General features: G+C 38.8%; 1 protein-coding gene across 1 annotated transcript in view; it reads right to left on the reverse strand.

The window, feature by feature from the left end:
- Nucleotides 1-14,061, reverse strand: part of SLCO5A1 (solute carrier organic anion transporter family member 5A1) — a 117,826-nt gene that overhangs the window by 45,214 nt on the left and 58,551 nt on the right. The window contains exon 4 of the mRNA XM_065895548.1: nucleotides 6,234-6,398. Coding sequence (XP_065751620.1) covers nucleotides 6,234-6,398 — 165 coding nt within the window. The remainder of the gene's footprint in view (nucleotides 1-6,233; nucleotides 6,399-14,061) is intronic.

A 14,061-nucleotide genomic window follows, 5' to 3' on the forward strand; every position in this document is an offset into this window, starting at 1 on the left:
AATATTGTCACTTTGTAACCATGGATCCAGGGAGTTTGGGGATGGTTTGTCCCAGCTCATCAGCATCATTTATTTTATTTTAATTAATTTATTTTTGGCTGCGTTGGGTCTTCGTTTCTTTGCATGGGCTTTCTCTAGTTGTGGTGAGCGGGGGCTACTCTTCATTGTGGTGTGTGGGCTTCCATTGCGGTGGCTTCTCGTTGTGGAGCACGGGCTCTAGGCACACGGGCTTCAGCAGTTGTGGCACATGGGCTCAGTAGTTGTGGTGCATGGGCTTAGTTGCTCCGCAGCATGGGGGGTCTTCCTGGACCAGGGCTCGAACCCCGTGTCCCCTGCATTGGCAGGCAGATTCTTAACCACTGAGCCACCAGGGAAGCCCCCAGCATCCTTTACTGATGACAGTGAGCAGGATGGTTCTGTACGTGACGGTGCTAAGACCCCCTGGAGAGTTCTACTGTTGAGACTGTACAGAGCAAGAACCTATGTGACCAGCAAAATATAGAAGAAATAAAAATATAAGAAGTATTTTAAAATATAAAAAGCTCCAGCTGAGACTCCATGTGGACTCTGCTTCCTGGGTGTTCCCTACACATGTCACTGGTGCCTGAGATAAGAGAGAAAGTGGGTCCTGCCGCACCCTTCAGAGATGGCCTGTGGATGTAAAGTCCATTCTTACTTTGTTTGTTTGTTTGTTTGTTTGTTTTGGGCTTGTGGGATCTTAGTTCCCCGGCGAGGGATCAAACCCGTGACCCCTGCAGTGGAAGCGTGGAGTCCTAACCACTAGACCACCAGGGAAGTCCCAGTCCCTTCTTACTTTAATGCTGTAGTTGTGTAGTATCCATGTATAGCAGTTGTCATTTTGGGTCCTCTGAGCCTTCTTAAGCAACTCAACCCTGCCTAACCGCCACCATGAGTGCATTGGCTAAGAACCAGCCACACGGTAAGCACTCAAATATGTCTTAAATTAATTGGTGAATGAACAAACAGAATCTGAGTATCCTGACATACTGTCCACTACAATCTTCTACCAAAGTTCTAATTGGCATTGAAGAAAAACTAATGTAATTCGGTGTGATAAATACCTCTCTGCTCAAAAAATCCTAGCATTGTCTCTCTTAGTCCCTAATAGCCACTGTTCATCTCAAGATTGTTTAACATTACAGAAGGGAGAAGACTCTAGCAGCTGCTGCAGGATGTTCGTTTGCAGGGGACCTTCCTCTTCTCTCGAGTTTAAGTGTGGTGTTCATACATCTCGCAGAGCCAAACCTCATCACCTGACCTTGGAAATGGCCAGTGATGCTACAGTACATCCACACCTAATACAGCCTATCTGCATTTAGAAGGTAAATTTTAACGTTAAAAAAATCTTTGTATACATTTATAAAATTAGTACAAAATGAACTTTAAAAACTATCTCATGGGGCTTCCCTGGTGGCGCAGTGGTTGAGAGTCCGCCTGCCGATGCAGGGGACACGGGTTCGTGCCCTGGTCCAGGAAGATCCCACATGCCGCGGAGCGGCTGGGCCCGTGAGCCATGGCCGCTGAGCCTGCGCGTCCGGAGCCTGTGCTCCGCAACGGGAGGGGCCACAACAGTGAGAGGCCCGCGTACCGCAAAAAAAAAAAAAAAAAAAAACTATCTCATGGAAGAACGCCTCTAGAAAAGCTGTTAATGCTTTCAGAAGAATGAAACCAATCAAAGCATGTTCAGGCTTCACTTGCATCTAAAGACACAACAAATCTGAGGCTGCAATTTGAGTTCAGGGGCACCGCCTTGCCTCTCATCAATGACTCGAAATCAGTGGTTGAAGACAGGTGGCAAATATTTGGTTAATAAGAAAGCAATAAAAATTACAGTCTATTTTTAAAAATCACACCCCAACCTAATCTCCTTATCTTTTCAAGACACAGAAAAAAAGTATTGGGTTGGCCAAAAATTCATTCAACCCAAACAAACTTTTTGGTCAACCCAGTATCTTGATTATTCTCCAGTGAAAAGCAAAATAGAGTTTTCCAAGGCTATTTCCGTTGTAAAGACAAACGAATGGCTAACTCTTCATAATTCTGCACACAAAGGGTGGGATCCCAGGAAAGCCAAGGTGATGCTGAGAGACCACAGTGCTCTAAAAACAAATGTTGTTGACCATGGTTTAGTGGCAAAGTAGAATCTTAGACTATCATTTCTCAAGAAATAGTTAACAAAAAAAAAAAAAAACAGAAACGGACTGGAAATTATGACAATAGAATATGCCTATTATAGTATTTCAATAAAAATCACATATGCACATTTATGTACTCCAAGGAGTACAAGACTCCAGCCTCCTGGCTCTTACTGTTTGCACATCTTCAAGCAAGTTATTTAAACCTCTCTGGACCTTTGTTTCCTCATCTGGAAAATGGGCATAATCAATAATACCTACTGCATAGGCATTAGTTACATGGATTAAATGATGTTTTACGTATAAAAATACTTAGCATCTTCTACTTAGCAAACACTCAACAAATATTATCAGTCATTTTATTACCATCACTATTATTACAGAGGTTTCATTCTCAGACCTGTTCAAGATGCAGGACTTCAAATGTAAGGTGCTGTCATCATCATCATAAATAATTTTATTTCCTAGAATACATGATTCAGTTATATTTTTCAGTTTATACTGCTGTACCTATTGAAGTTAGGTAAGCTCTGGAACAAATCATTATTTACTACTTCATTTGATCCTGACAACAACACTGACACAGAGAGAGGGGAGATATTATCCTCATCAGACAGATAAAGTTCAGTTTTAGCTGAAGTTCAGGGAGTTAAGTGACCTGCCCAAAGTCACAGAGTTGGTGACCAGCAGGGCAGGGTTCATGACCGCTCCGTCTAACTCCTCCTGCAGGGCTTTTCCCGCTACTTCAGGCTTTTCCAAAATATCAACTTCATAATATTTCATTTCATTCAATAAATGTGACCCTAAGGGAGTCAGGGTGCAGCGTGACCACAGATCCTGTTGCACAGGAACGAACACCAGTGGGCTGAAGGTGTTTTAGTGACACACTCATGAGTGTCACCACCTCCTCTCAGGGCACAGGGGCCCCCAATGTGATGACAAGATGAGCCCAGTGGTGCTGAAGGTGCCCCCCCCCCCGCCAGCAACACCTGAAAGCATTCATCCCTCCACCGCCGCCCAGCCCACCTCCCACCTGCTTGCCTTTAGAGCCCTCTCATGTCTGTCCGAGGAAAGCTTTTCTGGGGCCGGGGTTGCTGGCTGGAGCCAGAACAAGCCTCAGCCTTCCCTGCTCTTTGCCTTTGTTCAAGTTGGTCCTGCACAGAGAGCAAACACCTTTCCTCCAGACTCCAAACGGTCCAATTCTACTTCTCCTTAAAAGCCTGGTTAAAAGCCATTTCCGCCATGACACGCAGCTCAACACCGCCACGCCGCCGGCCAAAATAATCTCTGTAGCGCACAGCTTCCATTCATTTATTTAAACAGCTTTTTCTAAACTAATTTTGTAAGCTGTCTCTCTCCTCTTAGATCTGTAAGCACCTTAAGGTCCAGGTTTGAGCCTTTCTATCTGCCCCCCGCCGTGTCCACCTGCCTACATACACACACACACAAACACACACACAACACTCAACACACACAAAACACACACACAACACACACAAACACACACACCACACCACACACACAATACACACACACCAAACAGGCAACACACAACACACACACGACACACACACAACACACACACACGGCACAGCACCATGCCCGGAGTCGGTATTCAATGGCTATGAGAGAGGGCGAGTGAGCAAAGGCCCATCCTTGATACATGTACGGAGCTTCATCTCTACCATATAACACAACACAAGCAAACTGCTATGGAGGGTCAGGTAATTTCTTTAAATGAAGAAAGAACTTTAACTCGAAAACTTTGTCAGAGGAGAAATTTAAACTATTTTTAAATTCATCTTCAGGTACACTTCTTAATTCTCCATGTCACTTACGTGCATGGAACGGGGTTTAAATACAAAAGATTAAATAAGTCCTTAAAAAATAAAAATCTCTGCTTAGAGAGTAAGAAGGATGCAACTGATACAAATTCAAACAATCGAGGTAAGTTTTAAAAAGAAGTGTCATCCCTGTTTAATTTTACCGTAATATGAGAGGCCACCCTCTACTCTTAATCAGTCTGAGTATCCCTTGACTATTATTATTTGTTATCTGTCTGGAAAGGAAGGAAAAAGTACGTGAGCTGGAAATGAAAGGCCTTTTATCAAAACACCGAAGACTACCAAACATTGTATAAATTGCATTGGCAATGATCAAAAACAAAAAAAGCTGCTGATGACAAAACCAGAATGGCATTGGCACTGTGTGATACTGCTTCTTTTTAACCCGGATGTTGGAACGTGGGATGAACAAATTCCGTGATTTAGTTTTATTCAATTGTTTACCCTCTTCACCAAGGAGGCCACACTCAGTGACCACCGCCTTGAGCACTTCACTGTGGAACTCTGCATCCAAAGACCCCAGGTCCACAGAAAGTTGTCTATCTAGCCTCTGCCTCAACCAGTAATTAAGAGATGGCCTCAGTCAATATGGGTTCAATATGCATCAATTCCTACCCAGCTCAGCACTGGACCACAGCCTGGTAACTCTCGAGGTCCAAATGGTGCATCTGGAGGGAAATGGGATGATCCAGAAGGATCTCCTCCCTAGCCTGGCTGGAACAGGGACACACAGGCTGGACTGATATGTGTCCTGAAGAACACTATTCATGAGAAAGAATGCCTTAAAGAAATCAGATTTCATGGTCAAATAAATTTGGGAGAGACTGTACTTTGAACTTTCCTTTGGGAGTTTCACAATGCGCATTGGTATATTAAGGGTTATGAAAAGTCCAGCAGCAAAGGACTCTGTAATATTTTGTTTAACTCAGCAAGCCCCTAATTTATTTGACTATGAACCTTCTTTCCAGTAACACCTCTAATATTGAAACTTAGTGTGGGAAATACTGAGGCCACATTTGACAGTTACATGGCTTCAGATCTAACAACCAAGACAACTCGTGGTTTCCCTGTCCAAGAATTGTTGCTCAACAAAGGTTAGTGTAAGAATTAAACAAATAGGATGTTCAGGATTCCTGACAACCAAATTATAATGTAATTAATTAATTACATTATTAATTAATAATTAATGTAATTATAATCTGTAAATTTTACCTTAATATAAGCAAAACATATATTATTTAAAACCAACAGAAAAAAACAGATTTATAGGTGACAATTAAAATGTCCATAGCAGTATACTCTTTATAAAAAGATTTGCTATCATGGACCCACAACCCAGAATGTATGTATTTTTATGGGCAAAATGAAATAGAGAACAAAATGATTACCCAAATAGTTCGACTTCTCTTTCTATACAATAATATAATTTTGTCCGCTAACTTTCAGATAATCCAAGCTTGCTGGGTTTGAATGTGGAAGTGAAGGAGAAAAGTGGGAGCCGGCCATTGCAAAAGCTCTTGTAATTCTCCACTTAACCGCTTAAATATACTTTATTAATAAATTGAGCCTTAGGTAGATACAGTCATTTGACCATCTTTGAAATCACTAAGGAAACATCCAGGATATTACATGATATAATACACTGAAAATCCCAATATCTGAGAATTCATGTTCCCACATTTCTGAGCACCCAATTTACTATGGAAAAAAAAGATTTGAGCACAAAGTATTATGGGTCTATGTATCAACATAAAACATCATCGAAAACAAAATTCATATATTGCCTTTCTAACTTCAAGCACCTCCAGTAATGCAGTTAAAACCTGTTCACATTTATGAATGGGAAATCCATGAAAATGATCTATATTTCAGACCATCAATTTTTAAAAATTTAACACTTTCAGACTCATGTCAGACCATGAAAAGACTTATTCAGATTTAAGTTTGCCCGTTTCATTCTTTTGAACTGAGAACCGTAGAAACACAAATATGCAAAGTTCTCCCTTTTCCAAAACACAGTTGGTGAAAATGTTACACTTTAGTACAATCTGAATCGAAGAGAAAACATTCAAAGACTTCCTCCTCCTAAAATCTGAGGTGGGGGAAGCTTGCTGTTCATGAACTTGAATTTAACACCTTGATGTTAGAACGAACTTTCTCTTTACTCATTGCATTTTAGTTTAGTGGTCAAAAATGATCATGGTTTCAAGGAGCTCTAACGGCAGTGCCTTACCAGTGTAGATGCTGGCATTGGAAGCTGGAATACCAAACTGTGACTCGATGAACTTGGGAATGAAGGTAATGAAAGCAGTTACAATGGCACTCTCAGCTGTGTATGACAAACTCACAAAAAGGAATGTCATGTTGCTTAAGATCCTGCCAGCTGCTCTTGGTAGGTCTATAAAATGACAAAAATGACAAATGAATGTTATAAACAAGGGATGGAGAAGAAAAGAAAATTGAATTGCTTTTGAAATGAACTGGAAATAGCCATTCAGCAATATAGGAAAACTTGATGACTGATTAGAACTCATCCCCTTTATTAAATAGATTTGGGGTTTTTTTTAGTTTTTCAACTAGGACAAGGAAATTTAATAAAGAATCTAAAAACATACCCATACACAAATATCCTTATAAGAAATATCCCAAACCTATGACTCCTGTTTCAAAAACTGCTTAAAATAAACGATTTGCATTTTTTATTGACTGAAATAATGGTATTCTTTGTTAAGACCCTGAAGTCTACTAAATGTATAAAGTACATGCAATATAGTCCTAAATTATAGTTTCCACTTCACCCAACTAACACTTCCCTGAGTAGGCGCACTTCTGAGATGCCAGCTCTCTGGCCTGACACCCACAGCAGAGGAATTGGTACATGATATGGGACATCTGTTCTTCCAGCCTCATTATGAAACAGGAAATAATACAGCTAAAAAGGCATAAGGGATAAGGCCACCAGGTCAGACACTCCCAGGGACTTTGGTTTGGGGAACAAACAGAAACGATCTCCAAAGGAGCCAGATAGCCCAGAGGTACGGGCTCCATACCTATCCAGCCACCTCTCAAGGATGAGAGAAAAGTCCCATTTTTGAATCTAGGCATTTATTCCACAGAACTTGCCATATATATGCTTCAAGATGTATGTGCATTTTCATTACAGCATTATTTATAAGAGCAAAAATTTAGGGGGAAAAAATAGATGTTCATCAATGGGAAACGTTTACATAAATTATGGCACAGCCTTGTAATGAAATACTACGTAGTAGTTAAAAATGAAATGGAGCTTTATGTACTAGCATGAAAGGAACTCCGAGAAATATTTTTGTTAATGAATAAAGCAAGCTGCTGCAGAAATGTACATAGGCCTGTGTGCATAAATATATATATAATATTTAGGTAAAAAACAAGCTAAAACAATGGATTTATATATGGTAGAAGGTATACACTTCAATATATATAATGCCAAGAAATGCTGTGAATGGGAGTAAGATTGGGAAAGAGAAATAAAAAAAGATTCCTGCGTATATACTTTTGTATAGTTTGCATTTTGTAATGTGAATTAACTCACGTGTGTGATCTTTATATATCTTCATGGAAAAGGTAAGCTGCGTCACTTTTGACATGTACAGTCTCTCAGTTATCAGAACAGTTACGCCCTTATGCTACAACAGGGTCTTTCTTATCTCTGTGCTATTAACTGTATTCCCCACAAGTCCGATCGGCAAATGTCAAGCTCATCCATTGAGTGTCGAGATTAATCCCCTCCTGGAGGAAGCTGTCACAGCCCCTCCAGACAGACGGAAGTGTTCCTTCTCTGTGCTCCCACCACACGCTGTTCCTGTCCATCTACGCTCATCAGTTCTTTTGTAGCTGCACATGTTTTCCCATCTGCTTCTTTCAAGAGAATGTAAATGCCATGAAGGCAGGACCTTGGTACATCTTTGTATGCCCAGCTCCTGGCACAGATCTGACATTCAGTGGGCACTCAAAAAATATTCCTGGAATGTATTTATTTATTAACATTTTTAAATTTGTACTAAAACAATATCCATATACTTATGTATGAAGTCTGTTCCAAGGATGCCTGATTTTCTCCTGGGGTGAGAGTTAGGTATTAAGGAAGCATATGTCATAAAATTCAGGGTAGTCCATGTGGTGGTGGACTTACCAAAACCACAGAAAAATGTGAAGGACCAAATAGATCATCTTTTTTAAAGTGGGGCTCTTTAAAGCTAAGGAATCCTAAAGGGATGTAGATAAGATTATAAACTAAAAATCCCATTGAAAGAAAAACTTAAATGTGAACAAAAGAACAAGGAAGAGATATACAATACTGGCTTTATGCAGCCTATCTGGGAGAGAAATAGTTTGTATGCTTGAATTTTTCAGATAATTGGGCCATTGCCTTTTTAAGCGATAGAGCTTTGAATATTTCCTATGTTTTAACTGATATTACTGGAAATCCATAGCATAATTTGACATGTTCTTCAAGATTCAAACTCATAATTATGAATAATATCTATATGCTAATTTGTTTTAGCATACATATATATTTTTTATACAGCAGGTTCTCATTAGTCATCAATTTTATACACATCAGTGTATACATGTCAATCCCAATCTCCCAATTCATCACACCACCACCACCTCCCCCCGCCACTTTCTCCCCTTGGTGTCCATACATTTGTTCTCTACACCTATGTCTCAATTTATGACCTGCAAACCAGTTCATCTGTACGATTTTTCTAGGTTCCACATATATGAGTTAATATACGATATTTGTTTTTCTCTTTCTGATTTACTTCACTCTGTATGACAGTCTCTAGATCCATCCACATCTCAACAAATGACCCAATTTTGTTGCTTTTTATGGCTGAGTAATATTCCATGGTATATATGTACCACATCTTCTTTATCCATTCGTCTGTCAACAGGCATTTAGGTTGCTTCCATGACCTGGCTATTGTAAAGAGTGCTGCAACTGGGGTGCAGCACTCTTTACATTGGGGTGCATGTGTCTTTTTGAATTATGGTTTTCTTATGGTATAAGCCCAGTGGTGGGATTGCTGGACCATATGGTAATTCTATTTTTAGTTTTTTAAGAAACCTCCATACTGTTCTCCATAGTGGCTGTATCAATTTACATTCTCACCAACAGTGGAAGAGGGTTCCCTTTTCTCCACCCCCTCTCCAGCATTTGTTGTTTGTAGATTTTCTGATGATGCCCATTCTAACTGGTGTGAGGTGATACCTCATTGTAGTTTTCATTTGCATTTCTCTAATAATTAGTGATGTTCAGCAGATTTTCATGTGCTTCTTGGCCATCTGTATGTCTTCTTTGGAGAAATGTCTATTTAGGTCTTCTGCCCATTTTTCGATTGGGTTGTTTGCTTTTTTAATATTGAGCTGCATGAGCTGTTTATATATTTTGGAGATTAATCCTTTGTCCATTGATTCCTTTGCAAATATTTTCTCCCATTCTGAGGGTTGTCTTTTCATCTTGTTTATGGTTTCCTTTGCTGTGCAAAACATTTAAGTTTCATTAGGTCCCATTTGTTTGTCTTTGTTTTTATTTCCATTACTCTAGGAGGTGGATCAAAAAAGATCTTGCTGTGATTTATGTCAAAGAGTGTTCTTCCTATGTTTTCCTCTAAGAGTTTTATAGTGTCCGGTCTTACCTTTAGGTCTCTAATCCATTTTGGGTTTATTTTCGTGTATGGTGTTAGGGAGTGTTCTAATTTCATTCTTTTACATGTAGCTGTCCAGTTTTCCCAGCACCACTTATTGAAGAGACTGTCTTTTCTCCATTGTGTATCCTTGCCTCCTCTGTCATATATTAGTTGACCATAGGTGCGTGAGTTTATCTCTGGGGTTTCTATCTTGTTCCATTGATCTATGTTTCTGTTTTTGTGCCAGTACCATATTGTCTTGATTACTGTAACTTTATAGTATAGTCTGAAGTCAGGGAGTCTGATTCCTCCAGCTCTGTTTTTTTTCCCTCAAGACTGCTTTGGCTATTCGGGGTCCTTTGTGTCTCCATACACATTTTAAGATTTTTTGTTCTAATTCCATAAAAAATGCCATTGGTAATTTGATAGGGATTGCATTGAATCTGTAGATTGCTTTGGGTAGTAGAGTCATTTTCACAATATTGATTCTTCCAATCCAAGAACATGGTATATCTCTCCATCTGTTGGTATCATCTTTAATTTCTTCCATCAGTGTCTTATAGTTTTCTGCATACAGGTCTTTTGTCTCCCTAGGTAGGTTTATTCCTAGGTATTTTATTCTTTTTGTTGCAATGGTAAATGGGAGTGTTTCCTTAATTTCTCTTTCAGATTTTTCATCATTAGTGTATAGGAATGCAAGAGACCTTTGTGCATTAATTTTGTATCCTGCAACTTTACCAAATTCATTAAGTAGCTCTAGTAGTTTTCTGGTGGCATCGTTAGGATTCTCTATGTATAGTATCATGTCATCTGCAAACAGTGACAGTTTTACTTCTTCTTTTCCAATTTGTATTCCTTTTATTTCTTTTTCTTCTCTGATTGCCGTGGCTAGGACTTCCCAAACTATGTTGAATAATACTGGCGAGAGTGGATATCCTTGTCTTGTTCCTGATCTTAGAGGAAATGTTTTCAATTTTTCACCATTGAGAATGATGTTTGCTGTGGGTTTGTCCTATATGGCCTTTATTATGTTGAGGTAGGCTCCCTCTATGCCCACTTTCTGGAGAGTTTTTATCATAAATGGGTGTTGAATTTTGTCAAAAGCTTTTTCTGCATTTGTTGAGATGATCATATGGTTTTTCTTCTTCAATTTGTTAATATGGTGTATCACATTGATTGATTTGTGTACATTGAAGAATCCTTACATCCCTGGGATAAGGGTCATGGTGTATGATCCTTTTATTGTGTATATCCTTTTAATGTGTTGTTGGATTCTGTTTGCTAGTATTTTGTTGAGGATTTTTGCATCTATATTCATCAGTGATATTGGTCTGTAATTTTCTTTTTTTGTAGTATCTTTGTCTGGTTTTGGTATCAGGGTGATGGTGGCTTCACAGAATGCGTTTGGGAGTGTTCCTTCCTCTGCAATTTTTGGAAGAGTTTGAGAAGGATGGGTGTTAGCTCTCCTCTAAATGTTTGACAGAATTCACCTGTGAAGCCATCTGGTCCTGGACTTTTGTTTGTTGGAAGATTTTTAATCACAGTTTCAATTTCATTGCCTGTGATTGGTCTGTTCATATTTTCTATTTCTTCCTGGTTCAGTCTTGGAAGTTATACTTTCTAAGAATTTGTCCATTTCTTCCAGGTTGTCCATTTTATTGGCATAGAGTTGCTTGTAGCAGTCTCTTAAGATGCTTTGTATTTCTGTGGTGTCTGTTGTAACTTCTCCTTTTTCATTTCTAATTTTATTGATTTGAGTCCTCTCCCTCTTTTTCTTGATGAGTCTGGCTAATGGTTTAGCAATTTTGTTTATCTTCTGAAAGAACCAGCTTTTAGTTTTATTGATCTTTGCTATTGTTTTCTTTGTTCCTTTTTCATTTATTTCTGCTCTGATCTTTATGATTTCTTTCCTTCTGCTAACTTTGGGTTTTGTTTGTTCTTCTTTCTCTAGTTCCTTTAGGTGTAAGGTTAATCGTTTATTTGCAATTTTTCTTGTTTCTTGAGGTAGGCTTGTATAGCTATAAACTTCCGTCTTAGAACTGCTTTTGCTGCATCCCATAGGTTTTGGATAGTCGTGTTTCATTGTCATTTGTCTCTAGGCATTTTTTGATTTCCTCTTTGATTTCTTCAGTGATCTCTTGGTTATTTAATAACATATTGTTTAGCCTCCATGTGTTTGTGTTTTTTACGGTTTTTTCCCTGTAATTCATTTCTAATCTCATAGCGTTTTGCTCAGAAAAGATGTTTGATATGATTTCAATTTTCTTAAATTTACTGACACTTGATTTGTGACCCAAGATGTGATCTATCCTGGAGAGTGTTCCGTACGCACTTGAGAAGAAAGTGTAATCTGTTGTTTTTGGATGGAATGTCCTATAAATATCAATTAAATCTATCTGGTCTATTGTGTCGTTTAAAGCTTCTGTTTCCTTATTTATTTTCATTTTGGATGATCTGTCCATTGGTGTAAGTGAGGTATTAAAGTCCCCCGCTATTATTGTGTTACTGTCGATTTCCTATTTTATAGCTGTTAGCAGTTGCCTTATGTATTGAGGTGCTCCTATGTTGGGTGCATATATATTTAAAATTGTTATATCTTCCTCTTGGATCGATCCCCTGATCATTATGTAGTGTCCTTCTTTGTCTCTTACAACATTCTTTATTTTAAAGTCTATTTTATCTGATATGAGTATTGCTACTCCAGCTTTCTTTTGATTTCCATTTGCATGGAATATCTTTTTCCATCCCCTCACTTTCAGTCTGAATGTGTCCCTAGGTCTGAAGTGGGTCTCTTGTAGACAGCATATATATGGGTCTTTTTTTTGTATCCATTCAGCAAGCCTGTGTCTTTTGGTTGGAGCATTTAATCCATTCACGTTTAGGGTAATTATTGATATGTATGTTCCTATTATCATTTTCTTAATTGTTTTGGGTTTGTTTTTGTAGGTTCTTTTCTTCTCTTGTGTTTCCCACTTAGAGAAGTTTCTTTAGCATTTGTTGTAGAGATGGTTTGGTGGTGCTGAATTCTCTTAGCTTTTGCTTGTCTGTAAAGCTTTTGATTTCTCCATCAAATCTGAATGAGATCCTTGCTGGGTAGAGTAATCTTGGTTGTAGGTTCTTCCCTTTCATCACTTTAAGTATATCATGCCACTCCCCTCAGGCTTGTAGAGTTTCTGCTGAGAAATCAGCTGTTAACCTTATGGGAGTTCCCTTGGTTGTTATTTGTTGTTTTTCCCTTGCTGCTTTTAATAATTTTTCTTTGTCTTTAATTTTTGCCAATTTGATTACTATGTGTCTCGGCATGTTTCTCCTTGGGTTTATCCTGTATGGGACTCTCTGCACTTCCTGGACTTGCATGGCTATTTCCTTTCCCATGTTAGGGAAGTTTTTAACTATAATCTCTTCAAATATTTTCTTGGGTCCTTTCTCTCTCTCTTCTCCTTCTGGCACCCCTACAATGCGAATGTTGCTGCATTTAATATTGTCCCAGAGGTCTCTTAGGCTGTCTTCATTTCTTTTCATTCTTTCTTCTTTATTCTGTTCTGCCACAGTGAATTCCACCATTCTGTCTTCCAGGTCACTTATCCGTTCTTCTTCCTAAGTTATTCTGCTACTGATTCCTTCCAGTGTAGTTTTCATTTCAGTTATTGTATTGTTCATCTCTGTTTGTTTGTTCTTTAATTCTTCTAGGTCTTTGTTAAACATTTCTTACATCTTCTTGATCTTTGCCTCCATTCTTTTTCTGAGTCCTGGATCATCTTCACTATCATTATTCTGAATTCTTTTTCTGGAAGGTTGCCTATCTCCACTTTTTTTAGTTGTTTTTCTGGGGTTTTATCTTGTTCCTTCATCTGGTACATAGCCCTCTGCCTTTTCATCTTGTCTATCTTTCTGTGAATGTGGTTTTTGTTCCACAGGCTGCAGGATTGTAGTCCTTCTTGCTTCTGCTCTTTTTGGTTTCCATTTATTTTTTAACTTTCCATTTATTTTCTGATATTTTTCTGGTTGCAAGAAAATTCCTTCCCCGCAATATGTTGTTTGTATTTGTTTTTACCTGCTGATATCTTATTTCCACATCCACTTTAAGTTCTTCTACAGAGCCCTTTTAAAGTAGACATAAGCTTTCAATCTTGTTTTGTCATCCATTTTTAAATTTTTTTAATTTATCTTAAATTTTTAAATTTATTTTTGGCCATGTTGGGTCTTCGTTGCTGCATGCAGGCTTTCTCTAGTTGTGGCGAGCAGAAGCTACTCTTCCGTGTGGTGCGCGGGCTTCTCACTGTGGTGGCTTCTCTAGTTGTAGAGCACGGGCTCTATGGGTGCGGGCTTCAGTAGTTGCATCACGCAGGCTCAGTAGTTGTGGTACACGGGCTGAGTTGCTCCGTGGCA

Source organism: Phocoena phocoena, chromosome 17 (assembly GCF_963924675.1).
Source record: "Phocoena phocoena chromosome 17, mPhoPho1.1, whole genome shotgun sequence".
NCBI lineage: Eukaryota > Metazoa > Chordata > Mammalia > Artiodactyla > Phocoenidae > Phocoena > Phocoena phocoena.